The 18,631-nt window shown below is 42.0% G+C and overlaps 1 protein-coding gene across 1 annotated transcript in view; it reads right to left on the bottom strand.

The window, feature by feature from the left end:
• The window catches only part of SKAP1 (src kinase associated phosphoprotein 1), a 305,305-nt gene that overhangs the window by 32,482 nt on the left and 254,192 nt on the right, over positions 1 to 18,631 (bottom strand). The window contains exons 5-10 of the mRNA XM_081582429.1: positions 18,261 to 18,338; positions 17,341 to 17,424; positions 14,185 to 14,309; positions 11,823 to 11,886; positions 9,487 to 9,693; positions 63 to 113 (exon numbers count right to left, since the gene is read on the bottom strand). Of these exons, the coding sequence (XP_081438555.1) occupies positions 63 to 113; positions 9,487 to 9,693; positions 11,823 to 11,886; positions 14,185 to 14,309; positions 17,341 to 17,424; positions 18,261 to 18,338 (609 nt within the window). The remainder of the gene's footprint in view (positions 1 to 62; positions 114 to 9,486; positions 9,694 to 11,822; positions 11,887 to 14,184; positions 14,310 to 17,340; positions 17,425 to 18,260; positions 18,339 to 18,631) is intronic.

Consider the following 18,631-nt stretch of genomic DNA (forward strand, 5'->3'; position numbering starts at 1 on the left):
TTTCTCTGGTGGGAAGCCCGAATATCCTACCCAGCACCTGTACATTTTTGAGGCTCTCATACCTCCTTTTTGTTGAGTGCCACTCTCATCTTCTTCTAGATCATGCTCTTCATCTGTGGGGATAAACATGATCAGCATTAGCAATTAGTGGTCAATAGTCTGTTATTTGCACTGATGGGTCTTCTTTCTCTGAGCTCAACACACTCTCTTCTTTAAGGCAATAATTACCTATTCTTTTTTAAGTTTATTTATTTTTTTATTTAAGGATAATTGCTTTACAGAATTTTGTTGTTTTCTGTCAAACCTCAACATGCATCTGCCATAGGTATACATATAGCCCCTCCCTTTTGAACCTCCCTCCCATCTCCCTCCCCATCCCACCCCTCTAGATTGATATAGAGCCCTGTTAGAGTTTCCTGAGCCATACAGCAAATTCCCGTTGGCTATCTATTTTAAATATGGTAATATAAGTTTCCATGTTACTCTTTCCACCGTCTCATTCCCTCACCCCATGTCCATAAGTCTATTCTCTATGTCTGTTTTTCCACTGTTGCCCTGTAAATAAATTCTTCAGTACCATTTTTCTAGATTCCATATATATGTGTTAGAATACGATATCTATCTTTCTCTTTCTGACTTACTTCACTCTGTACAATAGGTTCTAGGTTCATCCACCTCATTAGAACTGACTCAAATGCATTCCTTTTTATGGCTGACTAATATTCCATTGTGTATATGTACCACAACTTCTTTATCCATTCATCTGTCGATGGATATCTAGGTTGCTTCCATGTTCTAACTATTGTAAATAGTGCTGCAATGAACAATGGGATACATGTGTCTTTTTCAATTTTGGTTTCTTCAGGGTATATGCCTCCATATTCTTTTATAAAAAAATCATTTCTCACCTTCAAACTGGCCTTCTTTTCTCTCCCTCTCCATTCATTCATTCACAAACATTCTTAAGTGCTTACTATATGCAAGACATTGCACTAGGAGCTGGAGATGTGGTGATGGACAAGACTGGTCAGCTTCCTGCCCTTGTGAAGCTTCCAATCCACTGAATTATTTAGGTGCCTATTATTAGGATCCTAATCCTCTTTCTCAGACTCTATTTCTCCTTCCTTTTGAGAATTCTCTTCAAAATATGTTATCTCCATGTAAATATTCAGAGTTTATATGCATGACGCTAAGCATATGTTTAAACCCTCTGTGATTAATTAATCCTTAATGTATCAAATTTTGTTCAGTTGTTACAGAAGCTGGTCATATACACAATTTTATGTTCTTCGTACTTGGAGTTTGTAGTTATCTTTTTACCGTTGTTATCCAGCCTGCCTTGTTCATGCGAGTGTGAGCTCCTGAGGGCAGTTGGAATGAATGGTGGGTACACAATGAATTCTAAGTCAATGCCATTGTCTCACTCCATCCAAGTGTTTATATAGTCAAAGTCACAACATGATTTCTTACCTTCATTAACCTGTTTCATCCCAGACTTTGTACTACCTGATAACATGAGAATTGGGTCCTTATCAAGAAAGCATGAGTACCAGAATCATATTAAGCTGTTTTATATGTGCGGTAAAATGCACAGAAATATACTTGCTAATTCTCCTTTTCATCACTACCACCCAACACACACACACACAGAAACACACACACACGCACACATTCAGAGAATGAATGGGGCATAAAAAGCAACATTTTGAGGGTTGAATACTCAGTTTCTTCTGGCCACATGTACTTTCCTTTCTCTTTGTGAATCTGAGGGCACTTACCTGTCTTGATCCCCATAGTTATACCTTTAAATGGAACTTTTGAGGTGATGGCCCAGGACAGCCTCCCCTTTATATATAAGGTTTACAGGGCAACATGAGTTCTGGTATGTCAGACTAGGAGAAGTAAACTCTAAGCTCATAACTATGAAGAAATAGCATAAGAGTGTGTAACACACTACAGGACATTAAAGAATTACAATTAATTTCACATACAAAATGAAATAGTTCCCCTGCAAAAATTTAAATTAATATTGTTATTGGGATTGATACTTTGGGAAATAAGTCACATGTTACTAACATTTAAATAGGTATATAACATATATATATATATATAATATAAGCCTGCCCTACAAGGTCGTATGCGAGAAGGACTCAACTCTCCTGATCTCTGTGTATGAACCTGCAGCAGAGAACTTCCTATTCACCGCCTGTAGTGCTCCCCCACCTCTCCATGAGGAATAAGGATGTGAGATAATGGAGGAGTGAGATCAAATATCGGAAATAGATCACACTGAAATAAATCACATTCAACATCATTCTTTGCACATTGTCTTCTTGTTATTACCTGCATTTTCTTCCTTTCTCTGTTACGGTGCTTTTTCTTTTTGATGTGGGACCAATTTCACAGGATTGAAAACATTCAAAGAAGAGTTAGTATGTCCTCAGTTTTAGAGATACCCAATAATTTGGACAGAGAACAGCTCTTTTGCTGATATCAGACAACTTAATCACAAAGACCAGTAATTTGCTGTGCTTAGGCACTTTTGCAGAGAGGGTTTATTCTACCTCTGCTGTCTGTGCGCAGATGTCTCTTCCTCCCAATTCTAATCAATGTAAATTGGGTCAGATCTCCGCTGTGAATTACAAATTGGATCCGAAGTTGGAGGGTCACTGTGCCTGCTACTCTACCCCCTTCCCACCACCATTAGATGGGAAGCTACATCAAAGATCTTTTCTAAATAAATCAGACTTTATTGTAAAACTCGGCCACTGACGAGACATAACCTCATTAGCATTGATTTTAAAATAAATTATTGAAAGTGGCTTGCCTGCTCTTTGCATTTGTAAAATAGGAGAATGTAAATGTATTTGCAATGATAAAAATGAAAACTAAAACTTGATTCCTTTATCCTTTCAGGCAACATCACTTAAACCAGTCATGATACAAAAATGGAAAAAATAAAACTCTGCTTTATGCAGTTCAATTACAGAACAGATACTCTGATTTCCATTGGGCCTGTAGAGTCACCTAGAAAGAAAGCAGAATATTGGCCACAGGTCTTACATATCATTCATCACTGTTACTAAGCGCTATGGTGGTGCATATGAACCAGGACGCTCCAATCTCTACGTCTATCTAAATCTGTCCTTCCTGGGTGGCTAAAAGCAGGCTCCAGAGTAGGAGTCCAGCCACTGAAGTGAGAGGTTGGGTGCTGTGTCTCTGCGGCCTTTGAAGGAGTAAGTATGGGGACCATCACCTGGTGAAGGCAAGTGCCCTCCTTCCACAGCTAGATGTGAAAGACACCTCTCAGCAGCATCCCAGTTTCAGAGTAAAAAGTAAAAGTAAAGCGTCAGTTGCTCAGTTGTGTCTGATTCGTTGAGACCCCATGGATTGTAGCCTGCTACCCTTGCCGGGGTTGTCCAGGCAATAATACTGGAGTGGGTAGCCATTCCCTTCTCCATGGGATCTTCCTGACCTGGGTCTCCTGCATTGGCAGGCAGTTTCTTTACTGTCTGAGCCACCAGGGAAGCCCCCAGCTTCAGAGGGCACCACACAAATAGCTGAAGGGTTACTTGCGCAGTCGTGTCCGACTCTTTACAACCCCATGGACTATAGCCCACCAGGCTCCTCTGTTCAAGGGATTTTCCAGGCAAGAATACTGGAGTGGGTTGCCATTCCCTTCTCCAGGGGATCTTCCTGACCCAGGAATCGAATCCAGGTCTTCTGCATTGCAGGCAGATTCTTCACCGTCTGAGCTACCAGGAAAGCTGAGGCGTACAATTTATCTCGGATCTGTCCGTGAAGTCAAACTGCTATCTCTCAAACTCCAAAGTCAAGGAGATTGATTATATGGCAACACGCAAAAAAACTCTGCTCACAAAAGGGGGTTAAACAGCCAAATTTCTTTTTTTTTTCATCTGTAAGGTGAGACTCTAATTTTAAAAAGATTATTTTGAAAAAAACTTTTTAGGCTAAAGAACTTGTTGAATTTCTGTATAAGATTATTATTAGGCTTTTTAGCATGACATCTACTAAAATACATCTTCATTTAAGGAGGAATTAAAATTTATGTGCTGCTCAACTTTAAACAGTAATAGATTATAATGGTTCTTGCTCCTAACAGCGCATATGGGAACCCAACCTTACACGGGCTTTAAACAAATTAACCTCTAAAGATTACTGTCCACTTATTACATTAAATGCTCTACTTGATTCCCAAATATTTCATTTCAATTGGGAAAACAGTTGAGGAAGATTCTGTTAACTGTGCGAATGTGTAAGAGAACCATGGGGTATCACAAACGAGCATCAGTATCCAGAGAGTTGATTTCAATCAACACTCTTGGCACAATGTCAGGGACACTAATGAGAGAGAGGCTGAGAGGGACAGGACACTGACTCCACTGTGGGGACCCCGAGAGGAGCCAGCTTGCTACGACACCTAGCTCCTTTCTGAAGCGCTGCTCTGACATCGGTTGAACTGGGAATAAAATTTTAAAAATGACTAAATAAGAAAGAGGGAGGTCACTTCTCTCAAGTAAAGCAAAGTGACAGAAGCTTTAAAAATGCCAAATGTATCAATGTGCAACCAGATGTCAAGGTGCTCTGGTGACAGGTGTAGCAGAAATGCAGATAACCTCGAAGTGCAGAGGGAACAGGCAAAAAATGGAAATAGAAACCACTCCACAGAATGCATAGATATGTTATAAATCCATGGATGTTACAGCACCTCTTCAAACAACATGGCAAATAGGAGCATGATGCTAATAGCACATTTAATTCTCTGTTGTACAGCTGGTAATCTCAACTGTTAACCTCAAAATATTTGCATCCTATCTCCAAGGTAGGATCTTGAGTACTAGATATTAAACTCAATTTTTGCTAACTGCAACACTTGGAATACACTGAATTTAATTTCACAAATCACAATTGAGCACCTACTAATTGGAGGGGAAAAACCTAAATACAAATCCCTAGGTTAAAGGCTGAAACAGAGCTCAGTTCCCAGTGAGTCTCAGTGGGTCCCCTTTCACAGACTGGGGGCGGGGATTAGAAGTAGAAGAAAATACACGGCTCCAGTTTTGGTGCTGGTCAAAAGTAGGTTTGTCTGGGGCCAGGGGTGCACAGGACTGAGGGGAAGAAAAGGCCAAGGAGCTCGGAAGGGGCCTAACGGTAGCTCTGATTCTTTAACGTGCCCTTCATGGAGCCCTGCTTTTCCATGAAATTGGAACTTGTTTCTTCACAAACTTTGTACTTTTGGTGTCTGCTTTTCTTCTTTCCTTAGACTTCTTGCCATCATCATTCCCCCTTTCTATGGGTCTGGACAATTGTATGGGGGGAAAATAATTCCACAGAATGGTTTCCATTTGTCTCAAATGAAAAAAACCCCAGTTATCTGCTTTATTATAAAGCGATCTGGTTTCTGGGTCTATAATGACCCTCCAGGGCAGTGCGGGCAGCCTCAGAATGTGCACAGACATTCCCAGGGAAGGCGCTTTGTCTTTCCATGTGCTCTCCTGAAATCTCTCTAGACGACCCAGCCAGATTCTGTTGCTACTGCAGCTGCTGCGAGGTCTCAGTTACAGCTCTTCAATGGTCTCAGGTGCCTTGCTGGATTCCAGGCTTGAGGCCCCAGACAAAGAGAAACCTGATTAAAAACTGTCCTTTTATGGAATCTGGAATCATGAAACTGGGCCTGTGCTGGGCTGCAAAATAATTTTGGGGAGGGGTGAAAGAGGGTTCAGAAAAGCCTTCCATTTTCCCCATATTGCTTTAGTATTTCTTTGTTGGTAGCTCCCTACAGTTTAATCTACTGCAAATGAGACCTTTGAAATCAAGGGCTCCCATATTCTTAACATGGATGTTCAGAAATCCCAGTAGATAACAATCCTGAAACCATATTATCTAGGACTCACATTGTGGTCTTGGCTGAAAACCTCGAGTGCTCTGGTTTTCCCTCAAGGGAAGGAGAGTGCTAGCCATGTAGCAAATGCTAATTACCCCATGATTAATGTGATGTAGTGCATTTAATTTGATGATCCATACACTATTTTGATTAGGAAAAAACATTTTTGTATTGACTTGGTATATGTTACAGGCAGTTTTCTTTCAAAACTAGGAAGTCCATCAAAATTATATTCTGGAAGGGAGGCGATCTCACTTACACAGCCTTCCCCATAGAGACAGTGAGGCTGGTATAGGCCCCATCCCAAAGAGGAAGGAGAAGCAGAATTGACGGGCTAAATATTCTCTACAAAGCACATTTAACTGTTACTGTGAGACATGCCTTAGAGGCCCAAGTCATTTGACTATTGATGAGTGTGCAACATTAGCACAATCCCACCTTACTGTCCTCCACCCAGCACCTGTCTTCGCAGTAAAAATGGGCCTGAGCAGAAGGTGTGAGCCACTTTCCATCTGCTCAGGATTTTCAGTTTCACCTGCTTCACACGTATCACTGAAAATGTCCAACCGGACTGTCTCAGGTCTGGTTGGCGGAGATGGGGAATGAGCCGATTCCCAGGATTCTTCAAAGAGGCAACACTTTCTGTTTGCTACTGCTGCTGCTGCTAAGTCGCTTCAGTCGTGTCCGACTCTGTGCGACCCCATAGACGGCAGCCCACCAGGCTCCCCCGTCCCTGGGATTCTCCAGGCAAGAACACTGGAGTGGGTTGCCATTTCCTTCTCCAATGCATGAAGGTAAAAAGTGAAAGTGAAGTCGCTCAGTCGTGTCCGACTCTTAGCGACCCCATGGACTGTAGCCTACCAGGCTCCTCCATCCATGGGATTTTCCAGGCAAGAGGACTGGAGTGGGGTGCCATTGCCTTCTCCACTTTCTGTTTAAATGCCACCAAATGGAGAATAGCCAGAATTTACTGAATGCTGCCTGTATGCCAGGGCTCTCAGTGCTTTATGCATTCTGTTCCAGGCTTCTCATGCATCCTTTGTGACAGCTACTACTGTTATTCCCATTTTACAGCTGGCAAAACCACACCTGAGAAACAGGGCAGATAACTTGCTCAAGGTCTCACAGCTGGCAGGTGGCAGAGCAGGTCCATCCTGACCCAGAGCCAGCACTGTCACTGTGACATCATGCTGTGTCTCACATGGCACTGCTCCGGGGGTGGTCTTCTGAGATGAGCGTCAGGCTCCCTCACATCCTCTCTCAATTCCTCCAAGACAGGGAGTGTGGCACAGGCAAAACTAACAGCAATTTCAGAAGCAACAAGCTGAGTAGCATGGACAGGAAGCTGGCTGATGGAGACTTGTGTCTAAAATAATCGCATCCTAATAAAATGCCAATATATCCCAACTTCAATGCAGTCTCTAAAAACTGTGATGGATAGAAGCTTTGGGGGAAGAACCTGTTGGCTGAGAACAGTCCTGTCCTTTAGAAAATAAACCAGCAAGTTGGCTGCTGTTGCCCTAACCTGGAAAGAGACCCTGGTTTTCCTGTGATGTGGCCTTCCTCACTTCTGAGGGGCAGTTGTTCTAAGCACAGGGTAAGTGGCTTTCCTCAAGAAAGTAGACCATTCTCCATGCCCTTGGAGTCCACTCCAATATCCAAACTGGCATGAGCTCTGGCACACTAGGCAGTGCCACAATGGCTGAGGGTAGGGTTTTAAGAGGCGTGGGAAGGATGGCTGCTAAGAAACCAGTCACACATTCAGTAACCCACCTGGGGTTAGGTTTTATTTTCTGAGGCCTCTTTCCCTTTACTCTCCTTTGCTCTGTGTGTCTGAGCATCAGCTCCTTTCTCCCTGCTCCTTTGAGAAGTAAACACGGGCACTAGCAACCCTTCTTTGCTCTGCAGAAGGCTGAGTGGCTCTATAACGTTTTCCCAGAGGACTCTTACACAGCTGTGACCTCAAGTGGAGTGTCACCTGGCTATCTCCCCCCGGCCTGGACAGGAGCAAGTGGAATGTGAGCTCATCAGGAACCTCTGGCCAAGTTGGGGAGTACATCTCCTTTTAGGGGTTGTTGTGATTTAGATCCATTTCTGCACCCTGCTGTTGCAATGGAGCAGACTGTGAAAGGGAAGATTCTCAGAGGAGCTGTGTTTTAATGTAGCAATTTGATTCAATTTTCCACTCTATAAAATTACCCATCACTGCTCGTTGCTTTCTAACAGACACCTTCACTCTTAATTTAACAATCCTATCGAATTCTGCCAGGGAAATTGGAAAAATTTATCACCTGTGAAATTTTATTTTCCTTTGGTTGTATCTGTTTTTGTAAAACTTCATTAACGACGATGACTTGCTGAGGAAATTATCATTTTTTTTTTTTTTAACTTCAGACACAAGAAATGGCTCGACCTCAACCAAGATATCATTTGCATAATAAAACGCAACAAAAAGGCTGGGGAAGTCAGGGACTGGCAGAGGCTGGAAGTGCTGGGAGAAGAAGCAGGCTCTTCTTGTCGTGGGTTGGTGACTGAGTGTGTGAGGTCCCAGTCAGGAGGAAATGTGTAGCCACAGACCTGCAACTCAGAAAGCAATGACGTGGCTTCTCCCCAAGGGAGAGATGAATGTGGTGTTGACAGGGTTGAACCCTTCTTAGGAAGCCTTGAAATGTCAGTTGCTTACTAACAATATTTTTAGCAACCAGCCCTGACTTCAGGGGCCTGAGTGTTAGGTTCACCTCAGCTCCTAGGTTCATCTGGGATTGAGGTTTAAATTGCTATAAATTTAGACTTAACTTGGATTTCTCAGCAGAGCACTGAACTCCTGGCAAATTTCCACAGGAGCAATCTTTCTGAATGGACTTGAAGATTCAGCGTTCCTGTGGTCTAACTACCTCACAATTAAAAGGCTCAGGCTTCATTTTTTGCACAGTCTGACCCCCACTGTGCTCTGCACTGTTCAGCAGCTGCTGTTACCCACACAGGAAGTGGCTGGGCGGGAGCAGTGATGACTACACAGTTTTTGAGATGCTGGTTATCATGCCTTTGGAAAAAAAAGAAATATGTACAGTAGACCTGCTGTAATGGTGGGCAGAGGACACATGAGATGTGATTTAATTCGTGGTATATCTGGACTAGGCAAAGGTGAACTGTGCTCTGTCAAGGCTTTACTGTGTTACTGAAAAGGTTGTCAGCATTTATATCTCTGCAGTCTTTTCATATCCTTCATCATTTGAGGTGACTTTCCATTATCCTCACAATTACACAAAAAGGAAGTTCAAACTAGAGAGTTTTGATGAAACTTGCAGTGAACCTATGAGAACCAGCATGAGTATTCTTGACTCTTGAACCTGTTGATGTTTGTAATAAATTATTTCACGTGCAGAGATAAAAGACACTCCCCACCCCCATCAACCCATCTTGCCCCCAGGGCAGGGCTTTTGTGCTGGGAATCATGAAAGCTTCCCTGCAGTGCCTCCTTCAGAGGTTTGGCTTCCTCTGGAGCTGTCCAAGTTATATTCTTCTACCAGGTCTAGAGTTTCTAAACTAAAAGAAGGTAATTAGAAGATGAAATGTCTTACCTGGTAAGATTTCATAAATATCATCTTCTTTCTCCTCCATGGGCTCTTTGAGCCCCACGCTCCCAGGCAAGATAATGGGTCTGCTTTGGGAACCAGAATTTGAGGAGTCAAAACCATCGATATCATCGTACATCTCTTCTTCCTCTTTCTCCCCTTCTTCCTCCTCCTCTTCCTCCTCTTCATATGGAATGGTTAAGGAGCTCAGGTCTGTCAGGGCAGAGATGAGAATGAATCAAGATAGGGTGAAAAGGAAAAAGATAAGGCAGGGAAGGAAAGAGGGAGAAGGAGGAGGAGGGATGAGAATAAAACATGTCAAAAGAAAATGAAACACCAGGTTAAGTGCTGTTATTTCTAATGCAGGACTTGGTGGCAGGAAATCTACAGAAAAGGCCAGACTAGCACTGCATCAGGTTTAAACCATCAACATAAATCCTTCCTTGCAATAAAACTTAATCAGGATGAAGCAGCCCTGAAAAGTATGGGTGTGTGAGAGCACATGAGGTGAAGGGAAGAGAATAGGCCAGAAGAGGAAATGCCAGTGTGCTTCGCGCTGCTTGTCAAGTGGAAAACTGGGAGGGTGAGTGATGGCCTAGGTTCTCCAGGGTGCACAGAGCCTGGGAACTATGGTGGCTTCCATAGGATACCTGAGCTGTCACAAGCTCATTCATCTCCCCCATGGTCTCACTGCAGAATTTCAGAGAGGTTTGCTTGTAAAGAGAAAAGCAGGCCAAAGTGAAAGAGGAAGAGAAAGTGGGATGTGGAAAACTATAGTGGTAATACAGGACCAGATGGAATGGCTGAGCAATGTAGTTTCCATGTCCTTTTGCAACTGTACAGTCTGGCTGACCTTAAAGTGGGTCACCACATAGAGGATGTTGAGCCATTACAGCACTGGGGAGCCCAGGGCAGGGGAGGGAGATTGCTATCTTATTTTAATGGGGAACTGGGAAGGTTCATTCTCTGAGGCGCAGTATAGAGTGCTCTCTGAAACCCTGCTGACGGGCCTCTGCAGGATGGGCGAGAGCAAGCAGGGTGCTCTGGGGAAGAAAGAATAGAGAGGCATCCGATGCTCATTTCGAAACACAGTAAAACTGTTTGGCTTGATTAGGCTTTTAATAAAGATTTTGCAACTATTTTCATCTGAATTCTGGTGCCACCTCATATGAGGAAGGGATCAAAGACACATCTGTGGCTTAAACCATATGTTATTATTTTGTTTGTTTTAAAATAAAATGGAATGAATAATTCCTTCAATGTGGGATTCTGAAAGTACCACAGGGTACAGCTCAATAAAGCTGCTTGGAGTTTTATTGAGGTTTACACACTTAGGGGTATATTACACGCATAAATCCAAGGCACCTAGATGAGAACGTACCCTGTAGTCTCACCATCAATGTTCATGTTTGCCTAGTTCTAGTCTATTATACGTGACGCTCTTGGTAGATGCAATAGTTTGTTCCTGTGATAGTAAAGGCATAAACTGAGTAAAAGAGGCAATTGTAATTAAAGCTCTGGTGCTGCCTTCTTTTTTATCCACAATAAAATCTTATAGCAGAATTAAAAAAACTAGATGAAAAGGGTCGGTGTTTTTAGGTTGATGTTCTTCTCACTAGGTCTTGGGTCACGTACGAAGTTGGTGCTTCTGCCTTTATGCAGAGGCGGGGTCCTGCCATGAGGTATGTGTGCCATCAAGAGGGCTATCAATGTCAGGTGACAGACTCAAGGCTGGCTGCTCCTACCTGCCGGGCCCCTCCCAGACAAAGTTGCCTGGGCCCCGTCACTGCTGTGCCTACAGGATGGCCAGCAGAGGGTACTCTAAGAGCAGTCATTTAACATCTTCAGGCAGGACTCTTCCCAGTCAAAGCAAAGAACATTTGATTGTGGTTTGGGAAACAGCAATTTGTTTTTCGTGTCCAATGTTCTTAAAGGCCACCTAGATGAGTTTAGATTTCTACTTGACTAAAACTGGAAGATTTTGAACCTAAACCACATCTAGATGACTTTGGTATCATGTATTTCCTTTCCAGAATATAAGGGGTTAAGAGACACTGAATTGAGCTGAGCTGGTTTTTAGCATCTCTTTTCTGGTGATTATAAATATTACAGACTTGCCTGTAGGTAGGTGGAAGAGCTAGAATGATACTAGAAGTCACCTCCAGGTTGATGGTTTCTTTTCCTTCTGAATCACACATAGTACTATTTGTTGTTATCATGTGAAAGATATGATAGGGAGAATGGGCAGATAAAAATATACTGAAGCCCATGGATTATATTTATGCAATACAACTTGAATTGAAAACGGACTGAAATACTGTTTCTGTAATAACGATACTTACCCTTTAACAAGAAATTTATTTGATCCACCCAGTCTCTGGCTTCAGCTGGACTAGAAGCTGTAAACTAGAGAAAAATTAGTGAATTAGTTTATCACTTACACTAAAATTTCTGTGAATCCTTTAGGGAGGTTCAAGGGGAGGAATCTTGTGAGCTGAACTGCAGAGTCAAGTAGAAGGCTCAGAATTCTCATTAATTCTCAGATTCCTGAGAATTAACATTTAGAAAAAAGATCAAAATCCCACTCAAAGTGATTTTTCTCCTTCAGTAAATTTGCATCCCCAAAGTTGACAGCTGGATTTGAATCCAGAATTCATGTTCATGTGCATTCATTCATTTGATTACCCATTCATTCATCAGGCATTTATTGAGAACAGTTTACAGAGAAAAAGGCAAACCCAAATTCCTGACTTCAGATCAACGTGTCAGTTTTGGAGACAGCAGCACACACACTTGACAAGGGAACACTTCAAAGTAAGTGCATTTGAAAACAGCTGGATGTTGAGAGAAGACAGGGAGCACTTATCATCGCCTATGGTAAGCCAGGGAGGCTTGTTGAAGTAATACTCTTTGGGTTGAATTTTTAAAGAGAGTTGGTGGAAACTGGTGGAGGGAGCTGAACATTTCAGGTAGGGAGAACCAGCCGCCAAAGATTACAAATGAGACCATCAAGTATAGGGAAGGTAGGCAGATCAGCTTGACTGGAGTACAGTAACAGATGAAGCTGGCGAGCTGAGGGTCAAAGAAGAATTGATGAAAAGGCTTTGAGTATTAGGAATTCAGATTTCAAGTGCAGGCAGTACAGATGAAGCCACTGTAAATTCTAGCAAAAGGAGAGGGAGATTGTTTCAATTGTTTTGAGTAGGACAGACTGAAATAGGGAGAAATTAGAGACAGATCAACTAGAAGCTTACTTAACTTGTCCTCTGAATGAAGTGATAGGGACTTAACTATTGTGATGGCTGTAGAAATAAATCAGAAGGGAAAGATCCAAAGGATATTGTAGAGGAAGAATCCACAGACTATGGTAATGACTTGGATTCAATGGGCCAAAGAAAAGAAGTAAACAAACTCTACATCCTGATTCACAAAACAGGCCAGTCAAGCATCAGGCTTTAGTAATTTCTTATTTTAAATGAATCAACTTGAAATCAACAGTCATTATTATCTGGTCATTAGGGTAAGATAAAAACATGTGCTGTATAAGAAACCTAGATTCCTGCTTAAAACTTATTAATAAATATCATCATTCTTGATTTCTTAAAAACACTTGTCTATAAAAATGACTAGGGAAATTGTTTTAGACTTACAAAAATTTTTATCTTGGCCTGGCAAATCAGAACTTAATAATAAAAATAGATCTATAAAAAAATTCCATAGAAAAGTTTGGTTTAAATTCAAAAATTTCTTTTGAAATTACATAATTAAAACCTAGGTCATTTTTACAAAATCAGGGCTAGGATACTGTAGAAACATGAAAGGATGAGTGCTGAGAAAGACTTGAAGGGTCAAAGGGTTACGTAAGTGGTTAATATTAACCTTAGCATGGCTTTTCTCTTTTTCTTGAGTTAGCTAAAGTTTTTCTAAATTGTTTTAGTAAAATTGTGATAAAAGTAGCCAACAAGGAGGAAACAATATGTGTATTCACCCACACAATATGTGTATTCAATGTAAAAGTATATTTTTGGTGAAAAATCACTGTATTTCCATATTCAGACTTTTTTTTTGGCCTTTTTAATTTTATAATGCATTACCTATTATATCAAAATGTATAAAAATGAACACAGTGAAGACTGTCTCTCTCACCCCCACTCAGGTCCTCTAGTTCCTCAGCAGTCACTATTACTACTCAGTACTCATTGCTTCTAGTATCTTAGAAATCTTTCCAGAGATATGCAGTGTATCTACACAGAGGAAGACTATTTTGGATAGCAAGATGAATATGTGAAAATGAATTATTTCTTCACCCTACAGTCAGATTTCTCTTTTTCTGGATTTCAAAAAAGGAAGTGAAGATAATCAGTTGAAAAAGAGAGAGAGTGGAAATTAAAGCCATGGAATTAGAGACTCTGAATGAAGAATTGGGTTGTGTGCTGCAATAGACAAGACTTTCACCTACAGAAGGAGACTGAGAAGGGAAGGGATGGAGAGATGGAAGCCTGGCAAAGGCAGGATCTAGGATGAATGTGGCAACAGAAGGGTGGGCACGACAGAGCAAAGGTGAGGACGTGTCAAGAAAGAAGGTCTTGGTAAGAAAAGACAGGTAACAAAGGATGGCATCCAGCATCACAACCACAGCTCACATGCAACATGAAACAAGACTGCGACACTAATCAGGATCTCCATCTCCTCGTCCCATCCTACCTCATAGCTGCGCCTATCCTGGGAGGTCAGCTCAAAGCAGGATTCTTTCTTGGAATCTTTTCGCAGGTAGGGGGCCATCCGTACACTGTAGCCCTTAATGAGGAAGATCCCTTTGGGCTGCTTGCCTGCAAGACAGGAAAGCTCCCTTTATCTCTAGAGAGATGCAACTGCCAAGGGAGGGCATCTTCTCTGGATGTAAAATAAAAGCACAGAAACAGCTGTTACCTCCCTGAGGAACCACAATAGTCGAGGAAGTGTTATTAGAGAAGCTTAAGAAGAGGCTACTGTGACAGCCAGGCGGAGATCACTGCCAAGCTAGGGAATGCAACGTGAAAGATTATTTTGCCAAAAGAGTACAACAGAGACAGAGAATTTATTAGAATATTAAGAGATCTATAATAAGAGAAAGAAGAAATTATTACAGCGGGGAGAGTATGGCCGTAAACATGAGGCTCTTGAAGGCTATTATAGTGCTGAAACATTATTATCAGGGCCAGCAGAGCACACGCGAGGGGAGGGACAGCAGCACAAGGGGCATTGTAAGTCCGGGTTCTCCTCCTATGTCTTACGTAGCATTTGGGCTAGACTTCTCTCTCTCTCCTGCTGGTCAGGTGGAAGTTCACGCTAGAGGGAGAATAATTAAAACTCAGTATTTTATCCCCCTTGCAAGCAGTCAGATTGGGAAGCAGCAGAGTACTGTTGAGTATCATTAGATGATGAGGAAGGAGTATAAAAGGAAAAGGACCCCAAGTGAGTGAAAGGAGAGACTACTCTGCCTGCTGCTGCTGCTGCTGCTAAGTCGCTTCAGTCGTGTCCGACTCTGTGCGACCCCATAGACGGCAGCCCACCAGGCTCCGCCGTCCCTGGGATTCTCCAGGCAAGAATACTGGAGCGGGTTGCCATTTCCTTCTCCAGTGCAGGAAAGTGAAAAGTGAAAGTGAAGTCACTTAGTCGTGTCCAACTCTTAGCGACCCCATGGACTGCAGCCCACCAGGCTCCTCCGTCCATGGGATTTTCCAGGCAAGAATACTGGAGTGGGGTGCCATTGCCTTCTCTGACTCTGCCTGTCACTCTCTTAAAAAAAAAAATTAGAAACAGAAAAAGAAGGGGTGGTTCTCAATGATTTTGCATCCTCGTGGTGTGGTTCAGAACTTGTAGAAGAACGAGCCACAGTGTCTGGGTGATGCTTTCTGTCCTGTAAAATGAATTTGTTTTTTTGGCCACACCTCACAGGATGTGGCTCCCTGACCAGGTTTTCAACCCATGCCCCCTTGCATTGGAACCATGGAGTCTTGACCACAGGACCACCAGGGAAGTCCCTAGAATGAATTACTTTTTGATGATGATGATGAGAAGGGTGACAGTGGGAAGAAAATAGTTACAGAAAAGTAAAAGAATCTGTCCTCACCTGGTTGAGCTAAAAGAAATACACAAACACTCTGTTCTTACTAAGGAAATGTCTTGGGCACAATAAGAAGTAACTGGCGAAAAGGGAGCCATGCAACAGTGCTTTTTGACACCAGAATCTTTTTTGTTAAAGTATCTCTCCTTGTTCTAACTGGCCACTAAAATGTTTTGTTGTTCTTTGGTCACCAGATTTTATTTCACTCTGATGGCAAAATGGTCAATAAAAGTCTCCAAGCCTCTCGCTCTTGCTCTCCCTCCTCACCTTGAGTGGGAAGGATTCTGAATGAATGAACGTGATAGCTGGTTTTATATCCAGATATACCAACCATGTATTTAAATATAAGGGAGATGATAGACATTTTACCAAGTATATATATGTTACATTAGTTTGAAGGTTCAAAATAAGAAAATAAAACCTGGCTGGCCTAGAATTCAGGGGAGAAACTTTAGTTGCTGGATTTGAGAGTAGGCTAGGGGTTGGAAGGATGCAGGGGGCTTGTTATTCAGGTTTTGAGTTATGCTGCTATCATTTCCAAGTACACCTCACACTTCCATATATGGGAAAGGCTCTGAGGAATCATGATGGTGAACCCAAGATGAAGGTTAGTGATAACTGTTGCAGGCAGAGAGGCAGAGTGAGGTAACTGCCTTGAAGCCCAAGATCTAATCTGAAGGATTCCATGTCACTTAGCAAAGCTATTTTTTCTGCTACCTTCAAGCCAAAGGTGCAGGAAGTCCAAAGGCAACTGGGTAAGTATCTGACTATTCCCTTGACTAGCTATCCAGGCTTTGGGAGAGGAATAAGTCCAGGAAAAAAGGAAGAGAGGAGAAACAGAAAATTACTGAAAGGACAATAGATGATTTACTTCGGATCACTGGCCTCTGTAAGGTGATAGAACCCAAAGAAATCCTCACAAGATTGCTACTTTATCTTTCTCTTGCATTGCAGCATTACTCCTGTGGCAGTCTATTCGGCAGGAAGGAATTCCCTGTTTCAAAGTTTGCATTCACCTACAGTGATAACTTTTAGCTTGTAGTTATTTGTAGCTCCTCCAGTTTGTGCTTATATCCTCTATTCCTTCTCATGAACTAAGCAAGAGTGTTAAGCCGGGATGGGAGGTCTTTTAGGGATAGCTCATGAGTGTTGTGGTTGATTCAGTCAGTGGTGGCTCATAAGAAGCTGCTTTTGGCTTGGGTCAACACTTTGCTGCTGCTGCCATCTGGCTGAAGGGTGTTTCTTGGGCACAGCAATACTGGGGTCTCGACACTCCATGGCTCTAGGGATGTCCATTGGATTACGTCCCAGGAGCCAGTAGGATAAGTTTGAAACATGCTCTTAGAGAGTTCGGAGTCAAAGGTTATATTTCTGGGGTGTTGGTAAGCTGCTAAAATCCTTCTCAGAATTATTATTTTTCAATATTTAACCTATATTATTAATGCCTATAAAGTGTTTGAAGTTCCTTTTTTAACCAATGCCAAGGCATTTGACCTCAATAATATGTTATTAGTCATAAGGTAGCCTTTTGATATGCTGACCACACTATCCTAGTGCTTAAAGGGGCTATAATTTCTAAATTGGTATGAGTTTTTGGTGATGAGCAAGGTATTATTTCGCCAAGCTTCTTTCCCAAGCATGTCTCTTTATGGGTGTTAGTTAAGGACTACTAAGTTTAGATCTAAGTGCTTGAGAATTTACGAAGTGCTTGCATCCAGGAGTGAGATGCTGCTGTGCAAATGAAGAACACTTACTTTTCTCATTAGCATAGTAGTAGAAGAGGCCTCTGCTGACAACACACCATCGCTTCTGCCACTCTGATCCAAAGAAACTATGATCTAAACAGAAGAGCAGTAAGGGACATAAATTCAGGTAACTACAATCACTGAAGAGTCCGTAAAATCCAACAACACACAGTCCAGTGTGTTATTGTTTTATTTTCCAGGTTAATGGACTGTAAAACCCTCCCTTTCACTCCCACAGGTTATCCCTATTGACTCAGAGTGCAGAAGACTCACTCAGTTAAAGGCCCAAGTTCTAAACGGGTTTTGCTTGCTCTGACCTCAGCTGTTTCTCTACATTTCCTTTATCTTTCAGGTTCTATTCTCATCCTGTAGTTATAAAATTCTCCATGAGATCTTTATGTTGCCTTTAGCAAACCAAAATGACACTCTAGACCATGGGCATGAGCAAGGCTTTCTTTGTACTAACCCAATTTGCCTGAGTGTTAAACCTGGTACTCCAACCCTACTATCTTAATTAAAGAGTGAGAGCTGAAGATTTGGGCTTGTCTGAAACTTGAAAGTGGGCTGCTTCACATATGATATAAAAATTACACTTGAGGCAACACAGTTTCACTCTTTATGGGTGCACACTGAGAGATGAGAACAAGAATATAGTCATTCATTTATTTATTCAACAAGTAATTCCTAAGCAGGTGTACCAGGTGAGCAAGACAGAAACCAATCCCTGTCCTGATGAAGTGGAGATCTGGGGCCAGGTCCTTCCAGCCTACACACAGATACCAGACTTTTCCTTTCTTCCTTTCCTCTTGCCTTATACCTGCCTAGTATAGTTATGGGCACAGAGAATGCATTCCCTATGCTGGCCCTCTTTTTCCTCATTCTCATTCTCTTCTTGGAAATGTTCTGAGATCTGGGGGTCTAATCAGTACCTTTGCTTTTCTTCTCTAAGTATCCTTGCTTGATGATATTATCAAGCTCTTGAGCTCCTCTTTCGATGTCTTCCATTCCTAAAAGGAATAAGAACAAAATGTTTTGTTGAAATCTGACAGAATTTTCATTGATTTGGGCTACTTGAGATAATCTACGTTAATGAAGAGATGCAGACGGGCTATTGCTTAAATATGATACAGAATAAAACAATTTCTAGATGACTGGAGGGGAATAAGTTTTCTTTCTTTCTAATTATATCTAATGCTGAAATTGCTTAAAATGACCTAAACATAATATTAGTCTGTACAAGGGAGGTAGTTTAAACGTGCACTGATTGGTAAGAAAAGGACTCCAAAAAACTAAGAATTTG

The sequence above is a fragment of the Giraffa tippelskirchi genome, chromosome 3 (assembly GCF_054371585.1).
Source record: "Giraffa tippelskirchi isolate mGirTip1 chromosome 3, T2T-mGirTip1v1.2.pri, whole genome shotgun sequence".
In the NCBI taxonomy this organism is placed as follows: domain Eukaryota; kingdom Metazoa; phylum Chordata; class Mammalia; order Artiodactyla; family Giraffidae; genus Giraffa; species Giraffa tippelskirchi.